This window comes from Saccostrea echinata, unplaced genomic scaffold (genome assembly GCF_033153115.1).
Source record: "Saccostrea echinata isolate AGI-Se365-2 ecotype Australia unplaced genomic scaffold, CSIRO_AGI_Sech_v1 ptg000056l, whole genome shotgun sequence".
NCBI lineage: Eukaryota > Metazoa > Mollusca > Bivalvia > Ostreida > Ostreidae > Saccostrea > Saccostrea echinata.
In genome coordinates, this window is record NW_026889805.1 from 14,410,676 (window position 1) to 14,427,395 (window position 16,720).

A 16,720-nucleotide genomic window follows, 5' to 3' on the forward strand; every position below is an offset into this window, starting at 1 on the left:
GAAGGAATGTATTAAAAAGATTTGTCATATATTTTGCTAAAACAAATCATTTATATTTTATTTACACAAAGGGCGTACCTCTGTTAAACATACTAATGCGTCAATCATTGGTAAGTACTTCATCAATTTCCCATTCATAACTGGATATCGTCTGATAATCGTTGGTTTAGCGCAAAAAAAGAACAAATAACAAGACTACATTTACCATCCGCTTCTATATAAGTTTCCAAAAATAGGCCCCTTTAAATATCGATATTCATTTGTCGATTTTTCGCCGAGGGGGCTGACGTTATTGCACAGTGATTTGCCATCTGTCAGTGCATTTAAATTGAACCACACCCATCGTAGCGATTATTCAGCGAGCCGAACGCCTGACCTACATTGGCGATAACAGAGAGGGATGACTAGACTCTCTCGTGTGTACGTTCAGAAGAGTGTAAAGAGCGATCGGAGTAATGCCGGTGTGGGGTGTTTTAGTTTGATTCTAGCTTTTTGTGAAAGAAATATTGAACATTTCAATGGAAATTCTGTGATTGTTTGTAACGGATTGTGAAGTTTGTTGCTGGTGATCTAATCAGACTCTTACTTAACTAACCCTCAGACAAGTCTTAGCAAAAAATGTGGTTTGACATCTCTATGCCAGGATGTGATACGGGCACTATCATCGAATCCATGCCGGCTGTGGAGTATAATGTGTTCACATGTTGGGAAATGTAATCGGAAAAGTGTCGTAAAATTGGTCATTCTAACCGTGTGTGTATTAAGTTGTGTTCCACTTGCCCGAGGTCTTACTAAACCCAACCTTTATCCGTTTGGGACGTCAGCTTCGGACATCATTACAGATAAGGCAGACGACGGAGGTTCTAAAAAGATTGTGCTGAAAAATCCTTTCAAATTTTTTGGCAAAAGCAAATATAGTCTTTTTGTAAGTAGCTTTAACGTCAGAAAGCCTTTTGGTATGTATATAAGCCGTTACTTCCGGTAGGAGAAATCATATGAATCAAATACACTGATTGACTCGTGCATTCATGGTTGAATGGTTAATTTTACACTTGCTAGTAGGCAACTGTTGTAAATGGCCTTTATTTCTATACAAAAAAATGCCTGTGATTCATAATGAAAAATCGATTTCCGCCTTTGTATGTAAGACTCTAGAACTGCATGAAAAAATTGTTCTTTAATGGTTTTGTTTAGAATCTTTGTTTTTGGCCTAAAAGCAGCATGTGGGGGAACATGTGACGTCAAAGCGCAAAATTGTTGAGATTTGAAGGAGGATGAATCTTGTAGTACCTACACACCACATTCTCATCTTCAATTAGATTTTTTCAGGAGGTTTATTTTAGAAATGTTTGGTAGAAGTAGCTAACATGTTATACATTGATTACAGATGCATTATGCGAAGGCATCAGATACATGCATATTGATGTAAATCACTACATGTCAAGAAAGCAGAGTTGGCTATTTATCATTTATTTTACAAACAATACGCGACATAGCTTGCCCAAAGTCACCATCAGGTGCGGTGGTCATTGCTCGGGGCCCCTGTCATGAAGGCGTGAAATATTTATAAATAAATCTGAGTAGAACAGATATTGAATATAAAATCAAGTGGAAGGTTTTTGAAGTGAAACCAGATGTTTTGGCATGGCGGAAAGAAGGCTTTATCCTGTGAAGCAATGCAGTGATATATCCGTCCCAATAAAACACACGTGGGGTAGGGTGGAGCCCAAACTAACGCACAAATTACTTCAAGATAAACAATTCCACCATCGGTGGTAGAAATCCAGTTGTGTTCATATGTAGATCTAATGTACAGTTTCCCTACTGCTGCAGTCTGATTGTAATTCCAATGAAACAAATAAAATTGTCCACACAAATAACCTGCCATTTAAAAGTCTCTAAGTCCGAGACCTATCTGTACAGAATACAATTTTGTAAATTCTACACAGGATATTGATACTCAAAATTAAAACTGCCATCTACTAAGAGTCAAACACATAACTCTTTACCGGTGATACAAAATCGACATGGAGAACAATTGAATCAATTTCTCAGTTTATTTGAATATCTTTTAGATAAATTGTAACCTGGATACAGCAAACATTTGAGTTAAAATTGGCCCAATCGCTATTACTTATTAAATGTTTTAACGATCAATTTTTTTCCTGTTTATTTGAAAATATTTCACTATATCTGTCTTAAATTAAAATGTAACTTAAAGAATTCAATTGATTGCTTGTGGGCTTAGTAGAAAAGAGGAAGGAATTCGCTTACTACTTTTATATTTTATTCAGTAAGTGCGTTCTGAAATACATGCAGTCAGGAGAATGACATATTTGTAAGACTGTCAGAAACATTCAGAAAACGCTTTAGATGTTTGTTTAAACACCATCCAAAACGTAAATACCCCTAGCTAATTATTTATCAAAAGAAATCGTTTTGTTTTCTGAAACTATTTAAGAAGAACTTTATTTTTTTCATAGTAAGTTTTTAAGGTTTCCAGATATACCAGTGAATGTTAATTTTGGTTTATGTTCTTTATGGGTGCACCAGCAAATAACTAAAGGGCGTTCCTAAACAAATCTCCCTTTAAGAATGAGATGCCAATTCTTTAATGTCGTTAGTTGTTGTGTTTCTCGTAAGATCTTAATTATCGGAACACGAGCGGGATTCTTCTCATCCAATAACAGATCATCTTCCCCATCAAGGAACAATTTTACGTCAAAGTTTGGGCGCAGTTCTTGTTCTGTTCCTATAATTAGACATTAAAGTTTTAATTTATCATAAAATCTTTTGCTTTTCCTCTGCAACAGAGGCTATGAGACCTTGTTCTTTATGTGCAAACGTGGATATTTTTCCGACTGTATAAATTGTAGCCTACCGTGTATTTATGTAGCACACATTTATTTGGTGCTGATTTGGTGGTATGCCATTGAATATATGGCCAACGAAAATATTAAATTCTGCAAGCTTCAAGATTACAATCAGTTCAAATTCTATATGACAGTTTTTATTCTGACCTAATACACGCAACACAAACTATTGCATGAAGGAAATTTTCTTGCATGTTTTCGGCTAATAATCTTATAAGGTACTCACTCTTACTCAATTGTTTATTTCCTACCGGAAGAATGCAGTTAGCTGTATACGATTTGCATCTAACATATATGTTAGAGCTCGGAGATTTTAAGACTTTATTATATAATTACGTACGGAAAGGTAGATATAACCGAATATATTACAATAACTTGCAGTCTAGCACCATATGCAATCTGTTGTTGCCTGCACTGTTAGATGCCATTTGACCTTGTAGTATAGATCACTGCAAAGGTCAACTGGAGACACGCGCCCTTCTGTCGTCTGCCAGCTTGTGTCAGCACGCTTTTCAGTGTAACATTTAATTAATGAATCCTCCCCGCCTTTCTTGTTTTCCTTACACGACTTTTCTTTGCTAGAAACAAGAATCTCATTAATTAAAATATGGAAAATGACGTAATCGACACGTCATAAATAGGTCAGGGTTGAACTTGTATTGGAAAACATTCCATGTTCAAAATTAACAGAACTGCAATATGAAATTAATTTCCTAACACAAACGGAAGCTTTAGCTATAAATATAATTAAAAAACTACCGTAATTATAATTTTAAAAGTTAGTTGTTTACATGTAAAAAGACACAAGGTCATTTATAGTCCGGTTAACTTTCTCTTGGTGATTTCTATTACTATTCACCAAGTATGCTGCATATATAAAGAATGCTGTCCACATCACGCACGTAAGAACGTACATTCCAATGCAGTGTAAAGACCTATAGCCGACCTCGGTAGCTTTATGAGTTTTATGTCACATTGAATATGTGCAGTAAAAGCCCTGACCATTCAGGTGTTCACTAAATACCCGCTGACGTCCCCTGTTAGAACACTAACTCTCAATCACCTACTGGCGAAAATTCCTACAACAAGGTTTATGTTTTCGTTTTGCATGGTTAAATGTATTAGAAGTTTAATAAGTGCAAACTAAAAATGAAAATATTTCTCTCTTCCTATTATTTCTTTAATTTCATTGTAACAAATAAAACATTTTTACGAGATTTATTATGTTAGATAACTTAAGCAACTAATGGATAATTTATAATATATTGTTTACGTTGAATTATCTTTTCATCTTTTTTGAAAGGATAAGGAATTTGAAAGGAGTTTTGAATTAACTCTTAGATGTACCACTGCATCATGCAGTACAAACACTTTAAATAAATACAGAAGCTGTACATATTGTTTGCGCTCTCTGACTTCTCTGTAAACCTTTCTGTTTATCTTACCCCCACTTCGGGCCTTGATAGCGGAAACACCGATAAGAATCCATTGTAAAATAAAGAGAAGCTGTTTTAACACCCAAATCGAGGCTATTTTACTCCACCCTTGTTTACATGGCAGAAAGGTGAAGCTTTTGGGGGCCAGCCAGGGGGTTGGTTCAATAATTTTAAACACTGAAGAGATTTTCCTTAGACATATCACTTTCTGACATTTTTTTTACGCTTAATTAATTAGGGTTAAAAATTTTAAAGAAAAAAGAAATTAGAGTCACGATTTTTTACTAAATTTTAACAATTTTTTTTATTTATTTATTTTTTTTTTGGAAGTAATTCTCGTTGAAAAATATGTTTATAATAATTTTTATTATTTCTAAGGCATATAATACGATCATTTATTAATGAGTTAAATTCTTTATCAACATGATTAAAAAAATGCAAACTCAATTCCATTCCTATAGATACATTTAAAGGCCAGTATATTAAATGGGTTTTTTTTCCAGCTTATTCAATTGAGTAAAGTAAACGAAAATTTTAATAATAATTAAGCTAAAATCAGTTGAATTTTCAGATTGAAAAATATTTCCCAAAATGGCCTTGAGTCAAATGGTAAAGTGGACATTAACTTTGCATCACAAACACGTTTTCCCCATTTTTGTTATTTTATTTTAAGCACAGCCTTGGCTCACTATTTACACAATGGGGATTGAACTCCAACTAAATTTGAAATCGCTGCATAATTTTTAATTCCAATTTGTCAAATAGTCGGCAACGAAAACGCGATGAAGTTTCCTCCTAGCTTTTACGACACCCGATAAGAGAACAAGCAGTTTGTTACCCCGAATTTGACGTGTAATAGCAATGATTGATAACAAGTGAAATGGGCAAAACGCCGACAAATGGTGAAATAGCCAGGCGGAGTCCGGCAACTGTCAATGAGACGATCTAGGTGGCCGTTACTGGGCCAGGTATAGTGTTTACCTGGGGCTAATTGAATGCAGCCTCCGGCTCGCACCGTATGAACTTCGTATCAAACCACAAGGACATTCTGATTTATATACAGATATAATATCACACTTGTGTTTACCTAATACACTTCAGATAGCAATAAATTTATTTAAAATTTATTCCTGAGATTATTCCTTTGAAAGAGAGTTAGTAAAGGGTTAGAAAATGTTTTGCCACGCCTTTTATAAAATTTAGATCTCTCATCTCAAAATCTTTCATTGGACTGTTTTATGTATTACACAATATATTTTTTGGTTAAAAAAAGGAGAAAAAGAAGATATACTAGTAGATTTTGAATCTTTTTGCTTTTGTATTATATTGTGCAATGCAATCCTTTTGTGCTTTAATATGAAAAAATAAAGTTCTTTATTGTAATTTTAAAAATACGAACCCCTTTTTACCAATGTTGCAGTATTCATATAAATTGTAAGTTTCAAAAGAGTCAAGATTTCTCTGTAAAAATGTCATTTTATAAACAAGGAAGGCGGCAATTGAACAAAAATCTATTTAAATTTCTCATTACAACGACTTTTCTTATTGAGTGCTAGAGTATCAAAGGAATAGGGGCAAAAGTATTATTATTAAGGAGGGATTCTTGTCTGGATTCTGACTAGATGAAATATCAAAAGTATATTTGCTTATATGTCTGTAAGAGATTTAGAAGATTATATTTTTCTTTCCTCATCATAATTGTACAACTTTAAATAGAAATGGTAAACTGAGTTTGAAATCTAGCAGAGACTATATTTTTGGCGGAACGGCGGCGTATGAAAATATCTCCTTTTCTGCTTCTCAAAATTACTATAAAACAATGAATTTAGTTAAAAATTTTTATACAATCAAAGACTAAAAGAAAATTTCAAATGTAAGTAAAATAAATAATAATGGACTGAAGTTTTAAAATATATCAAATAAATATGATTTTCCGAACAAACTACAATTTTGTTAACTTTTAAAAGCTTCCGATCTAAGTACAGATTTGAGCCAAAAATCCGTAAAAAGTGATTTTTCTCTCTTAGTAAACGGCCAAAAACTTTTTATTTTTGTATCAATTTGTATCTTAATATGTCTACTTTACCATATGTGAAAATAAGAAAAATTTAAATATACGAAACATGTAAAAATAACTAATGTATCCAAAAAAACTAAGAAAAATAGTGGAAATTCGGATTAGCCAATATCCATTTTAGTTAAATTATCTATGTCAATTTGGTAGTATCATCTGATAGACCCTATATGGTAATATCTTTTTATACAAAAAGAAAAACATTTAATCTTTTGAAAAAGAAGTAGGCATCGCATGATTGGCAATGGTATTTTTTTTATTCCTAAGGTAAAGAAAAAAGATAATGACCTTGACCTGACCTTGCTTTTAGAATAAAACGGTCAAATTTAATCTAGTTGATACCATCACTTAATGATAATGTCTTCTTGAGTCTAAGAAAATTTAATTTATTTTTAAATACAAGAAATATGAGAAGAATCCCCCCTTAACATCGCAAAAATTAAATATATTTTGTGAAGTTCTTCATTTATATATATTTCATTCTTTTTATGAAATAATGTTCATGTAATAAAAAAAAATAAATAAATAATAAGGGTAGGATCATATAAGGCACATATAGTCTTGCCCAATTCAATTGAAAAAAAAATTAGATTAAGTTAACATGGTTAATGGCAAAGATAAATATTGCAGTTTTAAAACACTGAAGGAAATCGCACATACTAAAATAAAAAAAAATGATATCGCCATTTTATTTTGAGGTCTTTACACTACATATCTATCTGACAGGTCAACAACAATGGTCTTATTACGTTTGACGCCCAGCTGAGTGAGTACAAACCTAAGTCCTTTCCCCTCCAAGAGAATATCCCCCTAATAGCGCCTTTCTGGGCGGATGTCGATGTCAGCAGAGATTGGTCTAAAGGAAACATTTGGTACCGACAGGAGAACAGTTCCCTTCTCCTGAACAGAGCATCCCAGGAAATTCAGAACTACTTCATATCGCAGAGAAACTTCCACGCCAACTGGCTGTTTATTGTAACCTGGGACAATGTCGGATTCTATGGTGCATCTGGACCAGGCCGAAACAAAGTAAATTTCAACTGTCATTCTTGTAAAAATTTAACCAAGAACATGAAACACACATGTACAGGTCACTTCTCAACGTTACTGAACATTTTCAAATTTAAAATATGAAAACCGATATATTTTTTTTCCTTCAGAAAAACACCTTTCAGGCTGTGCTTGTAAGGAATGAGGAGAGATCTTTTGTTATTTTTAATTATTTACGAGTAGAGTGGACTACCGGCAGTAACAGTTTGGGTGATCCTTCCACTGGACTAGGGGGCAGCACAGCTCAGGTATACAGACAATTCAAGATTTTTATCTTGTTAAAGATATATTTGTTATATATATGTAGGGCCTATATATTTATTTACTTATATGAAATAAATACATGTATTACTTTAAAATTTTAAATGAATTACAATCAGACCAATTAAAATATTTGTGAACTTGTTATATGAAATCTATGTGAAAGAGTATAAAAAGATAATGATTAAATTGTATTAACACAGGCGGGGTTTAACGCTGGGGACCAGAGGAACTATTACTCCATAGAAGGAGCCCAGACACCTGACGTTATTAACTTAACACTGACCAGTAACGTGGGTATCCCTGGAAAATGGGTTTTCCAAGTAGACGGAGATAATATTCTGGATATCAAATGTAGTCATGCTGGTAGGGTGCACATGTCTGTAATTCAGCATTTAAATTTACCCATAAGTGCATGACTAATTTTATACTTATAACTGTTTGATAACTATCCTTTTGAGTGAAAATTGTTGATAAGTTGAATATTTCTAATAGTAAATTTGCATATCAATGGTAAATGGATGAAATATTTTTTAGAACAAATTAACGTTTTTCCTAAAGTTGGATCCATGTTTGGAGGCGAGGAAATACGAATATCAGGACCATGTTTCAGTTCAGCATTTACAATTTTTGCCCGCATCAAAGAAACTAATGAGACATTTCAGTGCACGACTATTAATGACATATCAGGAGCTTGTATCATGCCCAGTGTTTTCCGCACCGGTCAGGTGACAATAGAGGTTAACCCCTATGAAATGGGTTGGAATTATTCCTCTGCTTATCAGATAGGTATGTTGCTTACTTGAACTTAGACTTATTTACGAAAAAATCAAAACTTTTTTTGCGCTTTCAGATTGTAAAATTGCTTCTTTTCTTTTGCAGAAAACGTAGCGTTTTTGACGCCAAAAATCATCCGCCATAATCCCGACTTGTGGGTCATCCAAAATAATGTGACCATGTCCTGGAATTTATCCCTTACTCCGTCCTCTCTTTTCTTCCTGGACATACTGGCCTATCAGGTTTGTTACCAATGATAATTTAAAAATACCCTTTTAAATGTTTTATTTATTTCCTTCATATTTTTAATAATACAGTTATCAAAATGAAAATCTTGGGATAAAATAATTTCTACGGATACTCTTATTTCATTTAAATATATACATGTAAGAGCAAAGTGTAGTTTGTAATGGAGTAATTCTCGTGGTAAAAAATAGCTTGCAGTTTGAGAAGGTTTCTATGTTTCATTTATTTTGAAGTGAGCTGCTTTTTTTTTTACAATTAGATTAAAACTGTAATTGTAGATCAGCAATATAAATAAAATGGGTGGGACATAGTACGTACATTTGCCTTTCTTATCTCTGCATTCGGTCTGTTTGTATCTCGTTTCGATTGAACAGACTCGGAAGAGGTTTTATCTGAATTATAGGCTTTCCTATTCTCCTCACTTTGCCAAGAAATCTGGCATTTTATAAATTATGTAGAAAAAATAGAAAAAAGCCGGAGGAAATTGTATTTAAGGTGGATTAACAGCTTATGTTTGATGACTTCATAAGCAGATGAAGTGAGAGATTACTAAAATTCATCTCGTCGCATTGCGTCATCGTATTCGTAAATGATAATTTATTAAGAGACAATATAATTTAAAAAACCCAAATAGACAGTAGTCTGCATAATTTATTAAAGTACTTTATCACAATTTATATTATTTAATTTGATCTTCGAAAGTCCCTCGATATGCCAGCAGGTTTGTTTTTATTAGGTATAAACTAAAGGGGTACAGTTTTGATACTATACCCCTTTTTGAACCTCACTGGTGAATTCTTCACACCTAAACACGGTAGATTATGTTCTAAATAGCTAATTCAATATATTTTCTTTGAAGTAAATTACCAGACGTTTAATGATAACCAAAGACATACAACTGTGTGACCGAAAATTTATTGATCAGTAAGTCAAGGTATTACAATGTTGGGAACGAGGAATGTTTTTAAGCGCTGTCTGGCTTTGCCTTCTTGGCTTATTTTGCAAGTCAGGTGGTACCACAGTAAGAAGATTGTCAAGAAATGTATTTCCTGAAGAACGTTTTGTCTTCCTTTCAGAATATAAATGATAGTGGGCCTAGCTTTGTTACTGTTCACAGTGATGAACTCTTTGACCTTCAGACTCCAATTAACTCATCCATTGCATTCACTTCCTTCATATTAGACGGGAATTTGTACGAGAGTATGACGTCACTGGTGTTGCGTGTAAGATACAATACCTCTGCTGGATTTAGGTAAACTTCATTTATTAGAAAATGGTCAAGAAAAGGGTTTGGAAAGCAAGTCAAAAAACTAAATTTATATAGACACACAAACCTGTAATTTGTAAGATACAATACCTCTGCTGGATTTAGGTAAACTTCATTTATTAGAAAATGGTCAAGAAAAGGGTTTGGAAAGCAAGTCAAAAAACTAAATTTATATAGACACACAAACCTGTAATTTATGGAAAGAGCAAGGTTCACTTAGGCCCCTTTTGGCCCTGTGAGTTTCTGAATCATAACTGCCCTGTTTTAGTTGACAGTACATTACATATGAGTGTAAATATCACTTGGACCCTTGATGACTGCATATTTATTGATCTAGCTAGTCCATGTATTACATAACGTCATGAATTGCGTCATTATTCCCAAATTCTGAAAAATTCTTCATATATGGTAAAAAATGTAAGGTGTTTTTCAAATATTTTGCATAGAACCCAACCTCTATTTCAAAATATGAAGTTGTATTATGATAAAACTATTTCTGAAGATTATAAAACATGATTTTGGATCTAGGGGAAAGAGTCTTCATTTCTTTGCTGTTCAAAACTCCCTTTTTTCTGCAAAATTCAAAAACATTGCAATTTCACAAAGCCCGTTTTTTTTTTAATTCTGGACTCAGGGGAAAAGTTTTTATTGAAAATAAAAGCACTAAATTATTATCTACTTTATATTGGTGTTTGAAATGAGACATAGCCCGGTCACATAGGGTCTTGATCAATTAATGCTTAAATTAAAGTGAATCATGCATGGTCATTGATTTATGAATAAATTTAAATTCCCCGACAGGGTATAAGGAAGAAAATGGACAACAAAAATGTTGAATCATCTGAACATTTCTTCACTTAATTATTTCTTATCTATTTATTTTAAGACCGTTAAAAATACATGAAATGCATTTTTAAATTCTGTTTTTTCTGTAGTTCGATTTGGTCAGACGTATTCCCAGTACGATGGTCCTCACCTGCAAATGCAGAAAAAATGTGCCAAAATTGGATAAAGAGTTCACTTCCTTTACTAAATGAAACTGAATCGACTTGTCCATGTACATTAAGACAAGCATCACGTGATACTGGGCGCTATTTTGTGGACCCTTTATGTAACCTTCAAAATAATCACAAAGATACAAATTGCCTGTACAACCAGGGTGCAGTTCAGTGCTTCCGGAGAATGCTGCACAGGTCTGTGGCTTATTTGTTTCAGAGAGTTGAATGAGCTTACTCGTTTTCTGGATTTTCTTTGAAAAAAAAGAATAATAAACTCTTACTACAATACAGCGCATTTCTTGACAAAAGAATTTCGCAGAAAAAAAAATCAATTGATCAAATACCGGTAACTGATTCTTACAATTTGGATAAACCGTTAAAATTTAATCAAGTATATATCATGTAATACTTGTGCAATAAACTATGCATCAAAACCTTGAAACGGATTAGAATATTGAAGTTTTGTAATGACTACTTATTCTGCTTTGTAGCTTATCTGTTAGTGGGGAAACGTGCTGCTACAACAGGGATGGAGAACTGTTGGATGCACGTGATACGCCTCACGCTGGAGGGACCCGTTCTCTCTATCACATACAGGCACAGGGAAGGGACGTTGTGCCTTTCTTCTCTTATTTCAAGAACGATTTGGTGCCTTTTGTTCAGTGTTGTCAATATTCCTACAATAATACCATGTGCCAACATTTCTTAAAACTTCGACCGCCAACAACGTGCCAAGCATACACACCGCCCACTCCTGGTAATTAATCTTTTAATTTGCTAATTAAGATTTGCAGAATGAAAGAAAAAAAATGAAGGCAGGATTTGTATTACAGAAAGTGTGCAGGAAAAGTGTAGGTCAAAGCAGATAACACTAACACAGAACACTTAATACCTATGGTATAATCAAGACACAAAAAAACGTTTGCGTGCTCTGCTTCTGTGTTTCGCCTTCTTAATGTAAGGATTCACAAATAATTTTAAGTATTTGCGTAAATAATATTCAGTATTCAGCATGATAATTATGATAAATAACTCACGAAATAGTTTCGTTTAGGCCACATAAATTTAAAATTTAGATTATCTCATCCTAATTTGCAATTGGGGCGGTTGGGCGGATTTTTTTTTTTTTTTTTTTTTGAAAATATCTACATAACACTCTTCTTACACAAAATTTTCACATGTTTATGCCAATATGAATAGATTTCATTGTTTATTCTTTTAAATATCTACCGAAGATTCTTGTAATTTGTAATAGAAAATTAAATATTTATAGTTTTTGAAATAGTTTAAAAACTGGTCGCTCTAGGAGAAGTGAATGCAACGTAGTCTTAGAAAATCAAATGTGGCATGAAGAAGGTGGAAACTCTGATTACTAATATCTGCTTGACAGTATCTAAGACATGCTACACTTTCATTTTACAGCCCAGGCAGCTGGAGATCCTCATTTGACAACGTTAGATAGGAAAGATTATACTTTTAATGGCATTGGGGATTTCGTCTTACTGCAAGACGTCAATTCTTCTATGGTTGTGCAAGTGCGCGCCATTCAGACGAGGGACACCGGTGGTGAGTCATGCAACAAAAAGTTTACTAGTATCTGTTCCTGACATAAAAACCAGATATTGATCAAATAATCTGATCAAATCCTACTCTTATCAGTACAGATACCCCAAAATACACAATTTTTCTATATTTTTAATGCTCTTATGGTTCCTTTGCCAAAAAGCGGTTATTATATAATTTTGAATGAAGACTATTTGTAACAATAAAAAAGAAATTTAGCTTTTTGATACTCAGTTTTTAATATCCTCCTTTTTCAAAAATTTCAGGGCTTTTACAAAACGCCAGTGTATTTTCTGCAATAGCAATGCAAACGAGAAATTCTGACAAAATCGAAATCTACAAAACTTTTGATGGAATGGCAGAGATTTTAGTAAACAATGACTCTGTAGAACTTGTAGAAACTACCTCAAACTTTAATGGTGTTAATCTGGAGATGGGAGAGAGAGAGGACTCTAAAGTGAATGTTCTAGTTGTGTTTGAGAATGAGGATTTATCCATATCAGTCGATGTGTCAAAGGATCTCCTCAACGTTCTAGTCATGATCAGTGGAGAAAGATACAAAGGTATCTTAAAAAATAAAGTCCCCTGGACTAAGTTTTCATTCTTAAGTATTAAATACATACTTAGTTGTACATCGTTCATCAAGTATTATTTTCTAAGCGAAATCTTGTTTCCTGTCACTAGAAGTCTGCACTCACTGTACTGAAAGTTTTCAATTTTGTTCAAGGTCTTTTGGAATCGTTGTGTAAGTCTTTGAAAACAGGTCAAGTTCTTAATCACCTTGACAATTTTTTAACTTTTCACTTGTATTTCAGGCCAAATTCGTGGCTTGCTTGGTAATTTTAATGGAGATGACAACGATGATTTCATAACACGACAAAGCGAAGTGCTACCTGCTGACGCCTCAATGGAAGACTTGCATTTTAAATTTGGAATGACCTGTAAGTAATTAATTTTTGGGATGACCTGCAAGTGATTAATTTTTGTCTGTAAGTGATTATTTTGGATCCACAGGATCAGTTAACTGAAAGGTGATTGAAAGTTTACAGAAAGGTGACTGAAAAGCAGAACTCTGCCATTCAGCCGTCTTTCCAGACCCCTCAGTTGCCATTCAGTTGCCTGAAAGATGCAGTTACATTCTGTGGGACTGACCTGTAATTAATTATTTTTGGAATGACTTGTATTAAAGTAATTAATGTCTAGTTTGTCTTCCCTTTCCTTCTAAAGAAAAACAGTTTTAAAACCAAAATTTCTGCGACAGTCATTAAATGAGAATTTTGATTTCTTTTTTAGGGGAGGTGCAAAATGATGAATTGCTATTCACACACCAAAACACCGAAAGCAATGCAATAAATTACACACCAATATTTCTGGACGATATCGGAAATCCGGACCTAAATTTTACTGCTGTTTTAGAACTATGTGGTGATAATAAACAGTGTCAATATGATTATAGTGTCACTAAAAATGAGAATATAGCGAAAGGGACCATGCAGTTTATAGAGAAATTTAAAGAAATTGAAAGTGATGTGCAGAAAGGTATTTACTGTATCCCTAAACCACGTCTAAGATTTTTAATCGAAACATTTCAATTACTATTTCTCTTTTTTTTTAATGACTTGATATGAAATGTAAAAATACATGTCAATTCCTCTAAAATCATGTTTTTATAGCAAATTGACATTTTTTATTAATAACTCAGTTGTAAGGTGCCCGTTTTTGGATGTACCTACGAATGGAAATCGCTCAGTAAGCGGGTACTCTGTAGGGGCCAATGCCACATTCTGGTGTCTCGAGGGTTTCCAAATTATTCAGGGTGCGTCCTTCATTGAGTGTAGAGAAGATGGAGGGTGGTCAGGGGCTACACCTATGTGTGTTAAGAAAGTTGGTAAGTTTAAGTTTCTTGTGTAAATTTCTTGTAAAAATCGCGTGCCGATTTGTAACATTTGAATGTGTTGACAAATCAAATTGTAAATTAAACGGTTTTGAATTGATAAATATATAAATTATTGATTTTATTTTATCTTGAAGTTGACGAGAGTTCAATCAGCGGTTTGGTTGTATACATAGCATCCAGCTCTGGAGCTCTGGTTGTTGTAGTTGTTATAGCAATTGTTCTTATGGTGCTCATAAAGTGTAGACGAAAACCCAAACCAGAGGCGGATCCGGAAATGTAATTTCTTGATTAGCTATGGACATTTAAAATAAATCACTGCTTCAGTTCGATTTTTTTTTTCTAAATTTGCATGTGTGTAAACTTCATGAAATAGTGATAACTGAATTTATTGATTTTATTTTAATTTTAGAAATGGACCTATATTTGAAAATCCCGTTTTTCTGGAAAGGTTCGTATTAATGTTCTGTAATGTTTCTAGCTGTTTTGTTTTTTGGGAATCTAGAAAGCAATCGATTGCATTGTAAGATCGTATAAGGTTGTGTTTAGTTTGGATCTCTTTGCCTTTCAGTTTATCGACGTTGGGAAATGGAGGAGCATTTAAAATCCCTCGTCCTACTTACGTGGATCCTAACCTGCTGGACGACTATTTTTTCTAGTGGCTTGTTGTGAATTTAGCAAACATTTCTGTGGTGCATCACTCTAGTCAGTGGATCTTTGAACCAGTCTTTCAAAATAAAAACTGCAATATTTTGACCGCCTCTCTGTTCTAGCCAGTCATTTCATTGTTAGATATAATCCTGTTGATTGTTATAACGTTTAAAGACAACCATTTTTATAGGAGTAATCTAGAGTATGGTTTTATGTGTGTTTATTATCGATAGGATGATTTTAGTGATTTTTATCATTCCAATCATCGGCAATGTCCTCATCACTTTATCATAGTTTGTATATTATCATTTCTACTTTCAATGTCATGGATGGGAGAAATATGAGCGAGTGTTCAGTGAACTTCGAATGTGAGCCATTGTGAAACTGTCACTGTTATTTTTAAGAATGCTGCATGGATATGTGCCGAGTATAAGTTTGTTGAACATGATACAAATTATTTGTATATAATGACGGAACAAAATCTTGAAATGAACAAATAAAAAAATAAAAAATAAGAATGGATTATGTTTGTTCAATTTTTTCTAATCATTTTTATTATCATTTATACAATAATAAAAATCCTTTTTTTTGTACAAAAAGGGGAATATAACAGATATTTTTGTTTATGTAAGTTTTAGCAAAATACAGCATTAATTGAATAACGGAAACCCAAGAAAGAGCGAACGTACATCGTTTACCGAGTAAAATACTAAAAGGTTATTTTTGTCGAAAATTTCCTGCGGTATCATGAACAATATCCCCGCCCCCTACATCTGGAGGCGTGCCAAAAATCCCAAAGGGTACTAAGGACATAATGCACCTTGTATTAAACAGAATAATTACTAGTAGGCTATATCAAACCTCTAAAGTATACATAAACGAGAAATTGAAATGTGCCTATTCATAACGTATTCTCTAGTCTCAACTACTTGAGGGGGAATACTAAAACGAGTCACCAATTCAAAATAGAGAATATTCATTACCTTCCACGAAGAATTAAGCGCTGTGTTTCATAAATATAAACTATCATTAAAGTTTTTAATTGATATACGTGTAGATTATCGTAAACACTGTGTTATTTTATTTAAACTATCGAATGTCTGAAAACAGAGTTGTAATAATTGTAAATCCAGAACTTTCAAAACCCAGCTATCATTTTACACATCGTTAACACACCCAAACAGTGTGCACCAGTGTGCTCCTATTTCATGTGACATTTGACACACTTGGGAGGATCGCCAGATTGAAAGTCAACATGCAGTCTATCATGCAATGAGCCTAGCATGGCATTCTCTATCCCGAGTTGTCGTTCCCGCTACGCTCCCACATACACAATTTAGAGTTGTCTTCCGCTACGCTCCCAACACCGAGATCTATCAACACTGGATGTACAAAATATTACAGTACAAGTTTTAAAAGGTTAAAATAGTAATTAATTTTTGTAATTATCAATAAAGATGATAATTTATCATTTGATTTAAATCTATAATCCCTCAATACGATATGATTTATTGTCAATAGCGGGAACGATTGATTGGTGTTTAACGTCCCTCTCGAGAATTTTTCACTCATATGGAGACGCCACCACTTGCCGGCGGAGGGCTGCAAATTTAGACCTATACTCGGCACT

At 33.6% G+C, this 16,720-nt stretch overlaps 1 protein-coding gene across 1 annotated transcript; it reads left to right on the forward strand.

Annotated features, from left to right (window-relative positions):
- The first annotated feature begins 467 nt into the window (after positions 1-467).
- LOC133173675 (sushi domain-containing protein 2-like) lies at positions 468-15,583 on the forward strand. Its single transcript, XM_061308665.1, has 17 exons — positions 468-925; positions 7,110-7,412; positions 7,544-7,681; positions 7,898-8,060; positions 8,232-8,483; positions 8,577-8,713; positions 9,794-9,969; positions 10,920-11,177; positions 11,474-11,739; positions 12,405-12,548; positions 12,812-13,108; positions 13,361-13,486; positions 13,839-14,084; positions 14,248-14,433; positions 14,577-14,718; positions 14,852-14,890; positions 15,011-15,583. Exons 1-17 carry the CDS (start codon positions 692-694, stop codon positions 15,096-15,098), a joined length of 3,195 nt encoding a protein of 1,064 aa, XP_061164649.1. The 5' UTR covers positions 468-691; the 3' UTR covers positions 15,099-15,583.
- Positions 15,584-16,720: the final 1,137 nt, after the last annotated feature.